This window comes from Narcine bancroftii, chromosome 5 (assembly GCF_036971445.1).
Source record: "Narcine bancroftii isolate sNarBan1 chromosome 5, sNarBan1.hap1, whole genome shotgun sequence".
Taxonomy (NCBI): domain Eukaryota; kingdom Metazoa; phylum Chordata; class Chondrichthyes; order Torpediniformes; family Narcinidae; genus Narcine; species Narcine bancroftii.
The window spans coordinates 116,457,631-116,477,645 of NC_091473.1; the positions used below are offsets into that span (position 1 = coordinate 116,457,631).

General features: G+C 39.0%; 1 protein-coding gene across 4 annotated transcripts in view; it reads right to left on the bottom strand.

Moving 5' to 3' along the window:
• Nucleotides 1–20,015, bottom strand: part of ccdc24 (coiled-coil domain containing 24) — an 88,683-nt gene that overhangs the window by 50,430 nt on the left and 18,238 nt on the right. For all 4 annotated transcript variants that reach the window (XM_069938850.1, XM_069938851.1, XM_069938852.1 and 1 more), the window contains 2 exons: nucleotides 9,363–9,535; nucleotides 7,575–7,742 (listed from right to left, as the gene is read on the bottom strand). In XM_069938850.1, coding sequence (XP_069794951.1) covers nucleotides 7,575–7,742; nucleotides 9,363–9,535 — 341 coding nt within the window. The remainder of the gene's footprint in view (nucleotides 1–7,574; nucleotides 7,743–9,362; nucleotides 9,536–20,015) is intronic.

Sequence of the window (20,015 nt, forward strand, 5' to 3'; positions counted from 1 at the left end):
GAATCTATTGCGTCTCCAGTTACATCTTTACATTCTGAAGTATACAATTGTTTATAGAAATTACAAAATTCCTCATTAATCTCCTTTTGCTTAAAAGTAATACCTGATTTCTTTCTAATCGCTGGTATAATCCTAGATAATTGTTCCTTTTTTAATTGCCATGACCAAACTTTATGAGCTTTCTCACCCCATTCATAAAACTTATGCTTAGTTCAATTCATTAAACATTCAAACCGATATGTTTGTAATTCATTATATTTAAATTTTAAATTAGTTAACTGATTCTTTTGCGTTTTGGTAGCATGTTTTTGAAATTCTTTTTCAGTAGCAGTTATCTTTTCCTCTAAGTCTTCAATCTCTTTAATTCTCTCCTTCTTTACTTTAGAGGCATAACTGATAATTTGGCCTTCACAAAAAAGCTTTCATTGCATCCCATAAAACAAAATGACTAGAAACAGAATTACAGTTAATACCAATAAAAATTTCAATTTGCTGTTTTAAAGAAATAATAAATTCTGGTTTTTGCAATAGCATAGTATTAAATCTCCATCTTGAAGCTTTCTGAACATCTTGTGAACTCAAATATTCTAATAATAATAATGAATGATCCGAAACCAATCTAGCCTTATACTCCACAGATGTAACCCTATCCTGCAAATGTGCTGATATTAAAAAATAATCAATTCTAGAAAAAGAATTATGTCGCGAGGAATAAAAAGAAAAATCTTTCTCTGTAGGATTAACTCTTCGCCAAATATCAATTAAATTCAAATCTGCCATCATATTAATCACTTGGATTGCCATCTTAGACTTCTTAATTACTCTTGGGTACTTATCCAATAAAGGCTCCAACACCACATTCAAATCTCCCCCAATCATCACATTAGAGTTCGATTGTCCAAGTAATAAAGACATATCCGCAACAAAAGCTGCATCCTCAACATTAGGAGCATAAACATCAAGCAAAGTCCATGCCTCATTAAATATTGTACAATTTAATTTTAATAATCTTCCACCATTTTTCTCTTCATTCTGTAACTGAAATGGTAGATTCTTATGTACCAAAACTGCCACACCTTTTGCCTTAGAATTAAACAAAGAATAAAAAACTTGCCCAACCCATTCACATTTGAGTTTCAAATGTTCCTTATCTGTTAAATGAGTTTCCTGTAAAAAAGCAACATCAACTTTTAATTTTTTTAAATAAGCAAGTACTTTCTTACGCTTAATAGGATTATTTAAACCTTGAACATTAAGAGAAGCAAACTTCAATTTAGACATTTCCTACACTCAATAAAACACAACAACAAGAAACAAACAAAAAAAGGAAAAAAAGAGAAAAAAAAGAAAAAAAAAGAACCCCCCCCCCAAAAAAAGAAAAAAAGAAAAAAGCATGAGGCTCTAAGTGATGAGATGTAACTTAATTCTAAAATAAGGTTCGCATGACAAAAAAAGAACTAGAAATGTGCAATTTGGAGGAAAAGTGTGCTAATTTTACTCTGGGATCAATTTTCAGAATGTTGTTATATATGAGATTAATATGCATTATTTTGTGGTCCTCCAATTCTGCACATGTGCATATCAATGACAGCATTAAATACAGAAAAAGGACAAGCGAATCACTGGTTTGCCAGAAAGATGAGCACAGCCTCCTGGATGGTGGTTAAAAAAAAAGGGATGCATTGTATCCCTTGCAAATGCACAGGGGTTCGCTTGAGAAGGGGAGTGGATGGAAGAATGATCCACCAAGGGACGAGGTCTTCCCCATCCTAAGTACAGAGTATTTTACTGGTTTGGGTGATTAAATACTGAAAAGTGAACCTGCTTACTCAGCTTAGTGCAGTTAAAATACAGGCGACAGCATGATATTGAATTGTTATGTAACCTCATTATTGCACATTGAGTTTTAAGAAGCTGACTGAAAAGATGTTCCATAATCCAGTGATCTTTGCAATCATCATCCACATTTAGTTTTAAACAAAGACAAACAAATCAACTTTTTCTTCTTTTTACAAGAAGCTTACAGCTCAGTTCCAATGCACAGGAGGTTAAATTTGTGAACTGCATTTCTGATTGAAACTGCCCAGAATTGTGTTATTTTAGTACCATTAAATTTTAATAACTCTCTTCCAATTGATATTTATATGTTAAAGAGAATCAGGCAAATGATCATTCTGACTTTGCATGGTACCACAAACAGTCCTTGAACAGACCCAGAGCTAAATAGATGTCAAGTTAGCCACAGCATGAAGAGCAGTGTAATACAGTAAACAAATCACAGATTGGTATGATCTCTGTATAAACTAACAGTTATCAATTAATTTACTCAATACATTATTCCACACATGCTACATTGAAGTAGAGTATAGATGAGCCTGTACCACTTGCTCCATCAAATGTGTTGGAATCAGGGAATGGAAATGATCTCTATTTAGAAGGAAATAGATGCGTATGAGGAATTGGATGCAAAATTTGCCTGCATTTTCCTCTAAATTGGTCATTCTTGAAAAAAAAATGTAAAGATTGCAATAGAATACCAGGTCCTACATTTTCCATTATGTGCTTGTGGCGGCCCACATCCTCATGGCGAACCGGCCCCGCTTGTATTGCCATGTGGTGGGGCAGCCATGGCAAGATGGTGTCGTCAGAGGTTTCTCTCTGACTCCAGCATCCCTTCCAGCGCACACCCTGGGCAGCGATTATGATGTCACAATGCACCAGGTGACTGCGCTCATGCTGCCCTTAAAGGGCGGCGCTGAATTGGAATAAAAACAGTCGTTAACGACCCTCAACATGGTGACTGTGTTTCTTCCACTGCTCACACTGCCACAGGGGTGACCCCGACGAGCCCAGATGTTTTCCTGGACTCAAAACACCATGGATTCAGCAGAGGTTAACAATGTCTCCATCAAGCTTCCCCCCTTTTGGACCTACTGACCAAGAACGTGATTCAGGCAGGCTGAAGCACAATTTCAACTCTGCAACATCCCCTCAGACGTCACAATGTTCTATCATGTCGTGAGCACTCTGGACCAAGATACGGCAGTGAGGGTGGACAACATCATCCCCACCCCCCAGCTACGAGCAAATACACCGTCCTCAAAGACCTGCTGCTTGGAACTTTCAGCCTAACTCCCCAGCAACGGGCTTCCAGGTTCCTTCACCTAAATGGGCTTGGGGACTGTAGTCTGTCGGTGCTGATGGACGAAATGCTGGTCCTGGCAGAAGACCACAAGCCTTGTTTTCTCTTCTGCCAGATATTCCTGGAGCAGATGCTGGAGAACATCCAGCTGCTCCTCACAGATGAAGACTTCTGGAACCCAAGGAGAGCAGCAGCCTGTACAGATGCCCTCTGACACATGAAGAGGGAGAACGAGGCAGCACTCAACCAGGTGGCACGACCAGGAGCCAACCAACCGCAAGCCGCTCCCAAGACCAAGCCAGAGTCGATCTGGTGTTTCTACCACCAGTGCTGGGGAACAGAAGCCCATAAGTGCTGACAGCCCTGCAGGTTTCAGGGAAACGACCAGGCCAGTCACCGTTAATGGCTGCGACGGCTGGCCACATAAACAACTTCCTTCATGTGACAGATGAAGGAGGTTGTTTGTGTGGCCAGCCATCAACGGTGGCTGGCCTGGTCGTTTTCCTTCATGTCCTCCATTATGTGCTTGTGGCGGCCCACATCCCCATGGCGAACCGCCCCGCTTGCATTGCCATGGGGCGGGGCAGCCATGGCGAGATGGTGTCGTCAGAGGTTTCTCTCTGACTCCAGCATCCCTTCCAGTGCGCACCCTGGGCAGCGATTATGATGTCACAATGCACCAGGTGACTGCGCTTATGCTGCCCTTAAAGGGGGGCGCTGAATTGGAATAAAAACAGTCGTTAACGACTCTCAACATGGTGGCTGTGTTTCTTCCACTGCCGCATGCTTTTAATTTTCTATTTGTGGTGGTGATAAAAGCAAGCATCAATTTAAATTGATGAGGTTAAAGGGAATGTATAGAGCAAAGAACAATTTACCACAGAGAGTAATTAGACAGGGACTCCTACAGCTTTAAGGAAGGAAGGAATATTTGAAGTAGAGGAACAGAAAGCTACATGGTCATGAACAGTGGGATCACTTTATATTGGTCAGGAAAAAAAACAATCACAATGGGTATAATATGATGAGCTGCCAAATGGGAATCTCTCTGCTTTATTGAGTTAGTTAATTCAATTAGTCATATCTTCCATGGTCCAAATAATGTACAAACCATCACTACCACCTGAAAAGAATTAGCCACCCCTCACCTTGTAGGCCATGTCTCTCTCCGACAATCCCTGCCCCTTCTTTATCATTTCCATCTTGGGTGAAATGCATTTTTCTTTGAAGGCCTATTCACTATGAGCTCTCAAACAAGATTTCTATGGTCTGAACATAGAAATCCTCAGAGTTTGAGTGCAACAATCTTTGAAACAGTCTTCTTGAAAGAATAAAGAAAGAAAAGTTTTTCAATAACACAGTCATTGTTAAAAGAATTTTTTTTGGTCAACTCACAAGCATGATTATTTATGGCTACACTACAGGTTTCTATATAGACAGGACAAGCAAAATTATGATTCAGGTGAAAATTTGAGAGCTAAAAGCACATAGCATCAGATAGAAGCAAACATCTTGGTTTCTACAGTACTTGGTAGGAATGTCACGGTTGACATGAGAATGAAAGGTTGATACATAAACGTAATGAAATGAAAACTAATTAAACAATCTATCAGAGACAGAATAGCCTAGCACCTCTTTACAGCTGGTGAATCTTTACAGCTGGTGAATTGTATGCAGAGAAGATTATTCTATTTGCTGCATCACAGGATCAGAAGTATGCTGGTTAAATGTTTAAATTTTAAATTTAGACCAACAGCATGGGAACAGCCAATTTACATCCAATTAACCTACACCCCTGGGAGGAAACGGAAGCCCCTGGGGAAAACCCACATAGACTCAGGGAGAACATACAACCTCCTTCCTGACAGCATGGGTTTCAAACCCCAGTCCCAATTGCTGGCACTGTAAACTGGTTAACCATCTTGCCAACCATACTGCCCCTACGCTAACTGTGCCACAAGTACTCATCTTACATTTGCCAGCTTTGTGATATCTGTCACATTTCAGGATTTTTACATAATTTCCCTCCAAAAAGATTAAATAATAATTTCAAATACCTGCTCAGAAATTAGATACTGAATTTAAAAAAAATTATTTAAACAAAAACTGTTTAGTATTGCTTCAGTTTTTTTTAACCCAAATACTTGTGAACAAAATAGTTGAGGCATTTAGTGACATAACAAAACCCATTGAACTTCAGAACGATAATTAAAAGTGTACCTCAAAGGGTTATGAGCTGTGAGGTTGAGAAGATTTAGATTGGTAGCATTGGTTTATTTATGTCAGCACAACATCATGAGCTGAAGGGCCCATACTGACCTGCACGATTCAACACTCCCAGTGACAAAAAAAAGTACTTCACCAGTTGTGCAGAAAAGTGCTTTGATCTGCAACTATAAATGAAAGAGTGGGAAAAGGGAGAGGTGGTAAGCAAAGAGAGAGACAAAGATACAAAAATAACAGCAAAAAGGAAATAACAGTTTATTGATTCATGGACCTGGGTTCACAGGCACTCAGTGACTCTGAAAGGACTCTCTTTTCCTTCTCTTTCTCCTATTGGTTTAGGTGCCAGGCTTGTGGCGATTCTTTGTTTCCCTTACAGCGGACAGAAGTTAAAGTATATCATACCTGTTACATGTTTAATGTATTATTATGTGACAAATAAATAAAAAGAAACTTGAACTATTCATAAAACATTTGACTGGACATCTATAAAGATGGAAGGTAGTGCAACCAACAAGAGCAACATTACCAAATATAATAATAGAAGAACTTCATTTGTAACCACATCTATAAAAAAGTTGACACTTGCCTCCATCTGACTCACTGCATTCTTGGAGCCAGGAAAGCCAACTGTCCCATTTATTACCAATATATGACAGAAGATAAAGTGTTATCTTGGTAGATGAGTTGATTTGACTCAAACACTTTTTCTCATTTTGAAACATAAAGAACCAGATATCTGAATGTATAATTGAATTCTAAGATCAGTTTTAAGCTTAACGATACAAAGGATGAATATACAGTACCTAACTATAGGAAAGGTATCAATAAGATTGAAAGAGTACAGAAAAGATTTACTTGAACATTGCCTAGATTTCAGGAACTGAATTACAGGGAATGAAGGGAGATTTGATAGAGGTATTTAAAATTATGAGGGGGATAGACAGAGTAAATGTAGGTGGGTTTTTTTCCACTGATACAAACCAGAAGACGTGGGTTAAAGATGAAAGGGGAAAAGTTTAGAGGGGATATTAAGGAGAACTTCTTCAGACAGAGACTGGTAGGAGTGTGGAACGAGCTGCCAGCTGAAATGGTGAATGCTGGCCCAATTTTAATTTTTAAGAAGAGTTTGGACAATTTGGATTGGAGGGTTACGGTCAAGGTCTAGTTCAGTGGGACTGGGGGGGGAGTGATGGTTTGGCACAGACTTGAAGGGCCGAAGGGCCTGTTTCTGTGCTGCAACATTCTATGGTGCTATTCTATGGTGTTATAGTACATACACATCATCACATCTAATGATGACAAGCTTCCATATACCAAGTTGCAAATTAAGCAAGGAATGTGACCTTTTGCTGTAGGATATCAGTGAGAATATTTTCTGGCAATGCTACTTGCCCAGAAGTTATGAAATAGGGAAGTCAAAGCCAGACACTCAGTCTTAAAGAACTATACAGATGTGAGGCAGTTCTACATATGTCAGTGCAACCTTGGCCATTACTTCACGTGCTACCAAAAAACAGAAATAAATATAATGAATAGTTATTACCGTCATAAATTACTGAATGGATTTAAGTTCCAAAACACTGATAGAAGTCATGACTAATAATATATACAATGAGCTATTGGTTGATGTCAATGGACCAGAAACCCAAATTTGAGCTTCAATTCTTATGATGGCAAGTTGTGAAAAAGGTTCAGAAATAATATTTTTGTGGAATAGCTTGATAAAAATACATGCAAGTTTACTGATGTTCTATTGGTGTGCATGTTCCATTGACTCCAAAAGTACTCTGCTCACCTAAGCACAGGCAATCCAAAACGAACCAAGGAAACATTATCTACCTGCTCTCTCACTGAGCCACAGAACTGGCTTGAAACCAATCCTCTAAAGTAAACCCTTTTATCCCAGGTCAATGCCCTGATCTATTCCTATCTTAGCTGTGACTCACTTACACAAGTCAAAACTACTTGAATAAAGGAATGACCCAGCTTGAATTCAAATGTTTTGGCAGGATTTGGACTCCAACTAACCCAAATCTGACACCTATACTCAGGTCCTGTGGAGTTCAGATTAATGGTCCTGGAATTATTGGGCTCAGCAACACGATGCCTTAAAAATTAAAAATATATCATTCAATATTAGCCATATTTACATAGTGTGCAATAACGTGCAAAATAAATACATACACACACATTTTATGGCACTAACCTTTCATTTTCACAGTTGCTGGTTGTTTGAGAGCTCTGTAGCACCATCTGTTTGTTTTTCATACCCTCTTCATTCACATTTCCATTTGCTCCACTTTCAGCTTTATTTTGTCCCAGTGCAAAATTGACAACATCGGGATTATATGATGAAAGAGTATCAGACTCATTCCTAAAGCAAAATGAGTACATCCATCAGACTTCAGCACAAAAATGCAACTTGTCTGCTACCCCAATAATTTTGAAAGTGAACGGTAACAAATAAGGAACACCACTTATGATAGATTCTACTCTTTCCATTGCCCATCTCTCCCCAGGAGTGAGAAATTTAAATCCTTTGAAAATTTCAAACCCTTTGTAGTGTAATAACAATACACAAAAGTGCTGAATAAACTCAGCAGGTTACGCAGCATCTGTAGGAAACGTTCCAGGCCTGAACCATTTGTTGTGAGCAAAGTGCAGCCTGAATAAGAAGGTGGGAGTGAATAAATGTAATAACGTTTCTGTTTGGAAATTAATTCAGAATTATCCTCAAGTGTTTCCAGACCAAATTGGTCATCTACTTAGATATCTAAATGACTATGGTCAAACCCATCACATTTTACATAGGATTTAATTTCAAAGCAAACATACTAATTCCTCAGAATGAGAGACCTTCATATATATTAAGGTTCATGCAAATCAATGTTTTACACATTCTTTCAGTACTTTGAATAGGGATCAATCCTTTGCTCTGACAGACTGTACAATACTTCATATTTTCAATAAAAAGCAACAATGTAAAAGATGAGTTCCTTGACTCTTATATCTACAATATGACGGATGTGATACTAACTAAATAGTTTTATTCCAAAATAAACCTGCAGCATATCTAGCTTGGTAATTTTTGATCTAGACATCCCATCTGAGATAATAAGGAAAAACACCCACTGAACGCACATTTTTTATGTATTGAAACCATCCAAGTATACCTGGGCAATTTTAGCAGGAGGTTGTTTCAACTCAAACCTGCCAGTTGTAGTAATATTCTCATGATTTTTTCTTGCACTCTTCCCATCTAAATGGATACGTTCCAATAGCTGGACAACCAGAACTATGCACATTACTCCAAATGATACCTCACCAAAACCTTCTACCTCCCATCTCCTGACTCTGGGACCTGACCAATGAAATGCCTTCTTCACTACCTGGGCAACCATTGTTGTCACTTTCACAGATCTATGTACCTGCACCTTGAGGTCTCTGTCCGACAACACTCTCCAAGGTTATATCATCTACTGTGCAAGCCTTGCCATGGTTTTAACCCACTAATACACAACACCTTACATTGTCACAGTTAAATTCCATCTGCTATTCCTTTGCCACTCCCATTTTATCTAGGTCCTGTTGTAATCTCAGACAACCTTTTTGACTGTCCACGACCACCACTAATTTTTGTGGATTTCTACAAACTTACTAACCATGTCAACCACTACATTGTCATCCAAGTTGTGCATATCAATAACAAACAATAGACCTAGTACTAATCCATGTGATTAGACCTCAAATATGAATAACAACCCTCCACTACCACCATGCCAATTCTGTCTTCAATTCAAAAGCTCAATTAGGATCTCATATGAACTGGCCTTCTGGATTAGCCGGCATGATAGTTTACAAAAGGAAACATATTTGGACAATACTTAGTGACTGATTTGTGATTCTTTTCTCACTGTCACACATCTGTATATTCAGAATACTAAACAAACACCAAACCCATGCAAGGAATACAAAATCCAGGGGAATACTCAACCTGCCCTCTTTGTGTGCTTTGTTTAGAATATTTAGGAGCAGAAATTTAAGTTCATGGCGAAGCAGGTCTTTGATGGCAGGAGATTCAGGCAGCACTGCACGCGAGACTTGTGGTTTAGAGAGAGTCAATTTGCTTGTTCTCATTGATCGCCAGATTTCCAACAGCATAGCCACCTAAAATTAAGACATATATGGAAAACTATAGAGAGATTAAAGAACTTACTGCAGAAACCAAACAATAAACTTTGATCATTAGATATAGGAGCAGAAGTGGGCCATTCAGTCCACTGAGTCTGGTCTGCCATTCCATCATACACTGATCCATAACCTTTGATATCCTGCAGAGAATACAATTGACTAATGATAACATGGTCTCATTTATTAAATAGATTGGGCTTAGAGAAAGCTAATGAGAAGTTATGGAATTACAAAACATCATAAATCATGAATTTACCATCATATGTTATCCCTTAAGGTCCGCAACACAAGGCCAGGTTTGTGGATTTTATAAAATAAAATATTTATGTTGACGTTCTGTTTTTGAAGAGGATGCCATGAAATCAGTTAGCTTCTGTATCAATGTTGTTAAAACATAATTATGTTGTAAAGCTTGTAATCTCAACCAATGATTCACATAACATTCAAATTTATATTATCTACAATTACTTTGATCTAAAATGAGATTAGAGCCTCAGTATTCATCATATCAACCAAATACTCAAATACCAAACAACTCAAAGCAGTTATAGCGAATCATTAGTTGTTTCAAAAATAACATGTGATGCAAATCAAAATTGCTGCCAAACTTATGCTAAGAAAACTGTAACAATTAAATCGAATTGTTACTGATGTGGGTACCAAGACACAGTATATAAAAACAAAAGAGCAGGGAATATTGCCACGCAAAACAAAAAAAATACAGGGTATACTGCGAAAGAGAAAGTAGAGTTTAATTATTAGAGCAGAGAACTATGCTGAGCTAAAGTATTTATTTGATTTTAATTGCATTGCTGCTAACAGGAAACATTAAGTAACAGGCTTCGGCTTCCTAAAAGTCTGATTACTAAGATCAATTATAGTCACAGACAACAAAACTAAAAGAAAACCTGGATGTTGAAAATCTGATATAAAAAAGAACATACTTGATAAGCAATATCTGCGGATTAACAAGAGTTTATGTTTGAGATTGGGGACATTGTTCCCAATATTTCTGATTTCATTCATGATTATAAATATCCTGGCTCTCATGCCAATACAGTGACAGATTCAGGCACCTGAGGGTCCATAGAGGCAGTATGGTAATATGAATGGAGTAAAGGACCCATACAGGCTGCACGTTGTTGGCGACACAATTGAAGGACCCATACAAGCTGTGGGTTGCTGGAGACTGGGTCATGGGAAGATTCAAGAGGGTGCAGAGGGCAAGAAGGCCTTCATATCAGAGGTTTGGATCTGGAGCTCAGGTTGTCAACGGAGCAGGGGTCTATGTGGCTGCAGACGCTACTGGAGCGATGTAGGCGAATCCACAACCACTGTTCGACTCTGAAGAGACTCTCTTTTACTTCTATTTCTCTGACTGATAGGGGTGTGAGGAAATGCTAATGGCATCTCTTTGTTTGCTTTACAGCAAACAGAAGGAAATTTTGTGTGTATTACATTTTTTGTACTATTACATGATAATAAAAGGAATCTTGAATCCAGGGTCAGTATCAGAACAAGTCTAGTGGGGTGGCATTAGGGTAACCATTGGGGGGAGGGGGGCACAATCTGACATTCGAAAACTCATTCAGCAGGGGGTGGTGCCTACCTACCTACCTACCATGAACCTCTGTGTGCCACTGCCGTCACACTTCCCACTCCATCCAATGTAACAGACAAAGACGTTGCTTATATCATGTGGAGACGAGTAACACTAGTGATGTTAGTACTGTGGGTGGGGATGGGTCACAATACCTTATTTTGGGCGGGTGCGTGCAATGGCGCAAATGCCCCCTCCCAGGGGTGCTTGAATCTAAAACAAAGAGTTTCGGGGGTACACATTTCCAAAAAGTGAAACCTCACAACATAAAGAAGCAAGTCCATAAACAATCCAATTTATTGGGATTCTATTCCTGTGAAAATGAACTAAAAACCCAGAATTCTTGCATGAAGCCTTTAGAAAAATGGTTTAACCCAGCATTAGTAAAATTACCTGGTTGATAACAGAATGTAAAGATTATAAATGTTGGGACAGACAATTTTATAGTTGTATGCTTCGAACTGGTTGCCCAAAATAGAATTCAACATCAACACATTCGAATATGAATAACACTCAATGAAATAACAAGCATGATGTCATTGAGAGTTTATCTTAATTTTGAACAAATCACTTGATTGCACCTGTATTAGTGGATACATAATTCATCTGCGGAGTCCAAAATTTCAATGGCTGACTTGACAATGGAATATACATCTGGTAAAACAAAGAGGTACAATGCCAAATTTGGAGACGGTCACAAGCACATTTGAGGGAAGTGGTCCAAAACATTCATGCACCTGTCCAGTTGCAGTTTCAGAAAAATGGAATGGAGGTTTGGTTCTCCTAGACAGAATCACAGAGAACTGGCTTCAGCTCTGTATTTTAATCCCCAACCCCAACAATTATAATACAGATGTAGCCAGTTTTGGAATGAATTTTGAGCTAGTCTATCTAGATCCCTCCATTAAATCTGATGTGTTCAGGAAAGTTTTCTAAATTAAAATATAGAGGTACCAACTAGAGAGAGTGCAATACTGGATCTCTTTTTAGGGAATGAGATAGGACAGGTGACAGAAGTATGTGTAGGGGAACATTTTGGGTCCAGTGAACATAATGCCATTAGTTCCAAGGTAATTAAGGAAAAGCATGGATCTGGGCCTCAGGTTGAGATTCTAAATTGGAAAAAAGGCCAATTTTGAGGAAATGAGAAAGGATCAAGATTGTGTGGATTGGAATAAGTTGTTCTGGGGCAAGTGGAGGTGAAAGATCTTCAAAGATGAAATGTTGATATCATAGAGCTTGTATGTGTTCCTGTCAGGATTAAAGGCATAGGGAACCTTGGTTTTCAAGGGATCTGGTTCGGAAAAAGAGAGAGGTTTATACTCCTCAATGAGGTACTTGAGGAGTATAAAAATCCAAGAAAAACCTCAAGAAAAAAAAAAAATCAGAAAAGCTAAAAGAAATTATGTTGATTTGTCAGACAATGAAAAGAAAATTCTGAAGGGTTTCTACAGGCATATTAAGAACAAAAGGCTAATAAGGAACATAAAATTGGTCCCCTTGAAGATCAGAGTGGTTGGCTTTGTATGGAGCCATAAGAGATGGGAGAGATATTAAAATGTTTTCTTTTCCATCATTATTCACTCAGGAAACATGCAGAGTCGTGGGAAGTAAGGAAAACAGGAAGTGAGGTCATGAGTTAGGTCATGGAATCTATTCAGATTAAAGAGGAGGAGGTGGTTGCTGTCTTAAAGCAAATAAGGGTGGATAAATCCTCAGGGCCTGACAAGATATTTTCTTGGGCCATGATATAGAAATTCCAGGGGCTCTGGCGGAAATATTTAAAATGTCCTTAGCCACAGTTGTGCTGCTAAAGGATTAGATTACATGCTGCTCATGTAATTACGTTGTTGAAAAAATGTTCCAAAAGTAACCCTGTAAATTATAGGCTGGTGAGCCTGAAGTCAGTGGTAGGTAAAATATTGGATTGTTGTCTAAGGGATCGGATATACAATTATTGAGATCCAGAGACTGATTAGGGATTGTCATCATGGCTTTGTGCGTGGAAGGTCGAGTTTAACCAATCTGATAAGAGTTTTTCCAAGGTCACCAAGAAAGTTGATGAATGAAAGGCTGTGAATGTTGTGTGCATGGACTTTAGTAAGGCTTTTGACAAAATCCCATGCGGGAGGTTAGTCAGGAAGGTTCAGATGCTAGGTATTCATGGTGAAGTAGTAATCTGGATTCAACAATAGGTCAACTGCAGAGGCCAGAGAATATTGGTGGATGATTGCTTCTCAGACTGGAGGCCTGTGACTAGTGGTGTGCCTCAGGGATCAGTGCTGATACCATTATTGTTTGTCATCTATATCAATGATCTGGATGATAATGTGGTATATTGGATCAGCAACTTTGCAGATGACACTAAGATAAAAGGCGTTGTGAACAGTAAAGAAGGTTTTCACAGCTTGCGGAGGGATCTAGACCAGCTGGAAAAATGGCAGATGGAATTAATGCAGACAAGTGTGAGGTGGTGCATTTTGGAAGGACAAACCAAGAAAGGATATACACAGTAAATGGTAAATGATAAAACAGAGGGATCTGGGAATACAAAAATATAAAATTTCTTAAAAATGACACCGTGGGTGAATAAGGTTGTAAAGAGAGCTTCTGGCATACTGGCTTTCATAAATCAAAGTACTGAGTTGGGATGTTATGGTAAAATTGTACAAGATGAGGTCAAATGTGGAGTACTATCTGCAGTTTTGGTCACCTAACTACAGGAAAGATATTAATAAGGTTAAAAGAGCACAGAGACAATTTACTTGGATGTTTCCCGAACTTCAAAAAATTAGTTACAGAGAAAGGTTAAACAGGTTAGGACTTTACTCCCTGGAGCTTAGAAGAATGAAGGAAGGTTTGATAGAGGTATTTAAAATTATGAGAGGGATAGACGGAGTAAATGAAGTTAGGCATTTTTCACTGAGTTTGTGAGATACAAACCAGAGGACATAAAAGGGTTAAGTTTAGGGGAACATGAGGGTCACACAGAGAGTAGTGGGTGTGTGGAGCGAGCTTACAGCTGAAGTGGTGAATGCCGGCTCAATTTTAATTGTGATGGGCTATTTTATATTTTATATTATATATAAATATACTTTTTAAAAGAGATGGATTGTGGGGGTTTGGTGCGTCATCACAAACAAAAAAACCCTTCACAAAACAGATTTCATTAAAAATGCAAGAGCTATGCATAAGGAGAGATGTCATGTCCACAATGACTTTCTAGAAACTTTGAAGAATGCCTATGATCATGTTATTTGGACTGATGCTATGGAGTAAATGGATTATTATTTTGAAAGCAACAGATGGCCAGGCTCAAAAAACTGATTCCGGTGCCACAATCTGTGTGGTTGAGTTTGCTGTTTTAAGAAGGTCATGTGGTTTTGCAAGCAGAGAGAAAAAGAAAAAGACCAAACAGGTTTTTGAGAGAGAGAGAGAGAGAGAGAGAGAGAGAGAGAGAGAGAGAGAGAGAGAGAGAGAGAGAGAGAGAGAGAGAGAGAGAGAGAGAGAGAGAAATGACTTCGGCATTCGGCAGTGGCTTTTGGAAGCTTGTGGAAAACCCCATTTTGAAGATGGGTTTTGAGTTCTGACTTCAGCCTGTTGAAAAATCCTTGTGGTACTTACAAGAGGAAATGGCTAGCTAGAGAGTTTCTCCTGAAATAAGGGAAAAAAGAGGAATTCTGTGGTGACCTGGAAGAAAAGATTATCATTTGGAAAACCCATGATGGGGCAAGTTTCCTCAGCAAGACACTGAGTGACTGGTTGGAAGAAATCAATGTGTGCATTCAATGAGCAACAAATGTCCCTCTGAAACCAACTAGAACCTTCCTGAGCGGCAACCATTTATCTTTTCACTAGAGCTTGTTGAAAATTCATAAATGTGCACAGTGTAAGAATTTGGAAGAGTAAGAAGTTAATAGTAATAAGTTAAACTTTGATCCTGTTTTTATGTTTAAAGAAAATTAAAAGCAACTTTTGTTTATGTAACCATTTGTCTTGGTGAATTTCTGTTGCTGCTGGGTTTTGGGGTCCGCTGGGCACGTTACATAACATTTAAGAATTTGGAGAGCTACAAGATAGGAGGTGTATGGAAGGGCATGGACTGGGTGCAGGTCAGTAGAATTAGGCAAAAATATGTTTTGGCATAGACTTGGAGACAAAGGGGCCTGCTTCTGTGCTGTAATGTTCTATGGTTCTAAACATTTATTGTATTTGTGTAGCGGTACACTTTGAGGGAGTGGGCAGCTCCTGTCTTGTGACAGCTAGACACAACAGCCTCCTATCTACTGGCAACTAGCCACTAAAGCTACGAGGCATTGAGACTCAGCAGCACCTGTAGGTCTATTGAGAAGCCCTGGCCTACTCAACGTAGCTATGTCATGAGGTCATTAGCACTTCAGATGTCATGATGCCAGGTCACATGTTGTGGGTCTACATTAAGCCTGATAACACTATAATAAACACTCTTCACTGGGTGAGAACTTCAGGTGTGGTCTCATTATTTTAACATGAGCACAAGCATCATCTGCCACATTAGCACAATAGCTAATCTTTGGGCCCATTCTTCTCCAATTTTGGCCAGATAGAGTTTAGAAAGCTGATCCAGATAGGTTTCCAAAAATAAAGAGATAGTGATAATCTATTTCTTGTGAGAGAATTAATTTTGGATTGAGGGCTGAATTTTAGAGGTCAACTTTAGGAAATTCTGTTGGAAAACATTCAAACATAATGTTAGGAATATTAAGATCCATTTATAGCTTACTTTCCTAATTGAAATGATCAAGGTTTGGGGATGCAGTAAATGGACATGTTTCGTCAGATCTCCGGAGGCCATTGGTCAATTTCAAGTCTGCTTGAATACCAATTTCAACCTTGGTTGGTGGATTGGGTTAGATCTTTATAATCAACCCTTTTTTCCTCCTTTTTTTTTATAAACTATTCACTATATGTTTAGATTGGAATACGAATCCATGTATTATTATTTCTATATACCAATCCAAATATATATATTTAATTTAAATTGACTTAAAATATATCATTATATGATAAAACTGAATAAAAATAATTTTAAAAGGAAATTATGCATCAAATTAAACCTTGAAAATGGCATCACAGACTATATATATTGGGAGTACTTCCTCTTCATAGAAACTTATGCCAACAAAGAAAAATAATACTCAGCCCTTCAAGTCCACACAAGCTCTCCCCAAGAGATACAGTATATTCCCTATAAGAGTCACAGATACAGTATATTCCCTATAAGGGTCAAAGGCTCGTTGATTTCCATTGTTGACAATAGTGAAGGGCATCGGCAGCGTTCAGAGGTCCAGAGGCTGAAAGTGTTTGGTATGCACAAGTGTTTGGGTTGGCGCATGCACGGGGGTTGCATGTAATTGGAGAGTAGTTAGTGAGCCCACATTGACTGTATTGGCGGGATAGACAGTGGGTGAGTGACCGTTACTGAGGGGATTGATCGTTACATTACCAAAGAGACTGGTCGCTATACATTAGACAGTTACCATCACCAAGTTTAAGAACATTACCATGGACGTTATGTTACAATTCTTTTTTTGTTAATTAATAAACCATTTTAAAATTCATCGTCATGAATTCCTCAAACACATCAAAAGTAGAGACCCCTTACCCTTCGAGTGATTTTTTATGGATAGTAATCACTACAAAGAAAACAGATGTTGGATTGAATGGGTATTGTTGGAACATTTGGACTGTATCCCCTCTTCTGTTTGGAGCATACTGAAAGCAATATGGTGGCCATGTTGGAAATGCTGAGGGCAGGCCACTGATAGCAATCTGCCTCCATCAGTCTGAACATCGGCCACAGAGGGGTCCAGGACTTCTAATCCTAGAGAACATCCTATGGTCATGCTGGCAAAGTCATTTGTTGACAATCACAGCAATATCATTAACTGCTGCCATGGTAGAAACTCGTTCATTGACAGCAGTGCATCAAAGCCATCAAAAGCTGTAGATTACTTTTGTGGATTCCTTCTGTGTATTTATTAATTTGAACACAGTTTGGTTGTAATGCTGCTTGTCCATTGGGGACTGTTGATTTTGTACTTGTGTTGTGCATGCTTGGTGCTCATGCTCAGCGGACGATTGGATGGAGGCGCGCAAAATGGGTGCCGCCACCGCTGATGCTGAGGTATGATTAAAACCACTGCAGAAGACATCGCCTGATTTTAAAGTCAGCAACTTGAAAATGACTGAAGATGTGACACAAAATGGTGGTGAATAGGTTGAAGATGCAAAGAATGTTCAGTTCCAGATGGAGAGAGTTAAGTATCAAGGCAACATCTGACATACAGGATAAAATACAACCGGGGACAGTGTGTCAAATGTTGGAAGCAGGAGAAGCAAACAAATTCTTCTGGATCAAACTCCAGAGTTTCCAGTACACAACATCTGCATGTTTAAGGGCTCAGGACGAAGTGGCTGCTCTTGTTGCACAACAAAAATAGTTTTAGGATAAACATGCTTTAGAAGAGCAGGAGTAGCAGCTAAGGAGCCAGGAAGAGCAGTTAAGGAAGCAGGAGGAGCAGCTAAGGAGCCAGGTAAGGAGGAAAAAGGAGCAGCTCAATCCAGATGCAAATATTGCAGCTAATATGGCCAATAAGAGGGGACTAGGAATCTCAAAGGGATCTGGTGTTCGAAGTAACTGAACTGAAGCATCTGATGGTATGGAGTCATATCTTGAGAAAGGACAATAGGAAAAGAAAACACTTAATGTTAAGACAGATCCTTTTGTACCACAGTTACAAGACATGCATACACATGGACAAATCCTCCCAAAGCATGGTGTTACCAATAATAGTAACTGCAGGCCCAGCTGTAGCTCAATTCCAATCTCTCATCACAGCTCCTTTAACTTTCCAGTCAAGCATCAGAAATCCGTCTGAACATGCACATGTGACATCCCCAGCTACATTACCTCCTACAAGCAACAGTGAACAGAATAAAACATATTTACAGCCATAGAAAAGCAAAATTGAAGCAATGTTCCACCAGGTGAAAGTACCAAATGAAGACCGTGACTTGTTACGGTTCCCCTGGTGGCCTGATGGAAGACATCAGTAAAAACATGGTGGAATACAGAATGACAGTGCATCTATTTGGAGCAACTTCATCTCCAAGTTGTGTGAATTTTGCCCTTAGGAAGTGTGCCAAGGACAATAGAAAACAATTTAGCCCTCAAGCTGTAAGCACCATTTAGGAGTCACGTGATGAGTAGTGGCTGGTAGGTGAATACCAGCCCTCTCCAGAAAAGAAGAAAATGTAAAGCTCAAGAAACACAAAACACGACAAATTAAAGATAAAGGTGTGGAGAAATGAAAGAAAATGGCACCCAAGAATGAAAAAGCAAAAACAATGGGGAAAAAAGAAGGAAAGACGCCGGAAGAAAAAGGAGAAGGCCTTACCTGCATGAAGAGGCAGGGAGCCGCCGTGGAGAGAGGAGCCCGCTCTCTGAGGTTAGTGGCGCCCCGCAGTGACATGACCTCCCGACAGTGGAAGTGCGCATTGTGCACACCAAGGAAAAGGAAAACACCGACGGGAGGGGGGCCCAGCTATGGAGTGAACTTACACAGCGCGACCAGCTGAGAGATGCCCGACAGCAGGGCTCTCAGCTGGAAGAAGAGGAAAGCAACGAGAAAGAGAGTGATAAGAAAGAAAAACAGCAACAGGAAGCCCAACAGATAACTAGCCCAGAAGAAGAGGACCAACAACAAGCTATGCAAAAAAACACCCAACAAACTGAGGCAAGCAGCTCAACAAGAAAGTCAGAAGAGACACAGATATAAGGAAGAGAAGTAGAAGACACAATCACAGAAGCAGATACAGAAGAAGAAGAAGACCAAGCTCTGCACAGAGGAATAGAAGGTAAAAGAGATGGACAGTATTTAGATTTTTAAAAATTTCAAGAACAAATGAAAGCATTAAAAGAACGGTTGGCATTAGAATTTAGTGAAATGAACAGAAAATTGAAAAGTACAGAAGAAAAAGTGAGTAGAATAGAGCTGGTCATGACAGAAATAGGGAAAAGATTAGAAAATGAGGAAGAACAAGAAACAGCTGTAGAAATAGAAGTGAATGACTTGAGAAGAAAATTGGAAGAAAGTGTCAAAAAAGTTAAAGAGTCACAGGAGTTGTTAGCTCAGAAGATGGATATAATGGAAAACTATAGTAGGCGAAACAACAAAGATAGTGGGCCTAAAGAAAGATGAAGGAGGCAAAAATAATGAAGAATTTATAAAAGAATGGATCCCAAAGGTCCTGGGAATGCCAGAAATACAAGAACGAATGGAAATAGAAAGGGCACACAGAACACTAGTCCGGAAACCACAGTCGCAACAAAAACCAAGATCAGTTTTAGTTGAATATATGAGATACATGACAAGAGAAAATATATTGGAGAGGGCAAGGAAGAAAATAAGAAGACAAAAAACTATTGGAATACAAGTGTCAAAAAATATTTTTTAACCCAGACATAAATTTTGAACTCCTAAAGAGGAAGGAGTTTAACACAGCAAAATCGATCCTATGGAAAAATGGCTATAAATTTATGTTAAGATATCCAGCTGTGCTTAAAATAGTTATCCCGGGGGAGCAAAACAGACTATTCTTGGATCCGGAGAAACCACAAGAATTGTGAAGAGATGTAACAAGAACGAAGAACGACGACAAACTACTTATAAAGATGTAAAAATAATGTATAAGTAAGAACTAAAGAAGGGAAAGAAAAGGGAAATAAGGGAGAGGGGAAAAAAGAAAAGGTGAGCTTTGTTAAATGTGAAGATAAAAGTCTTTTCTGGTGAGGGTTGGGTGGGAGAGAATAAC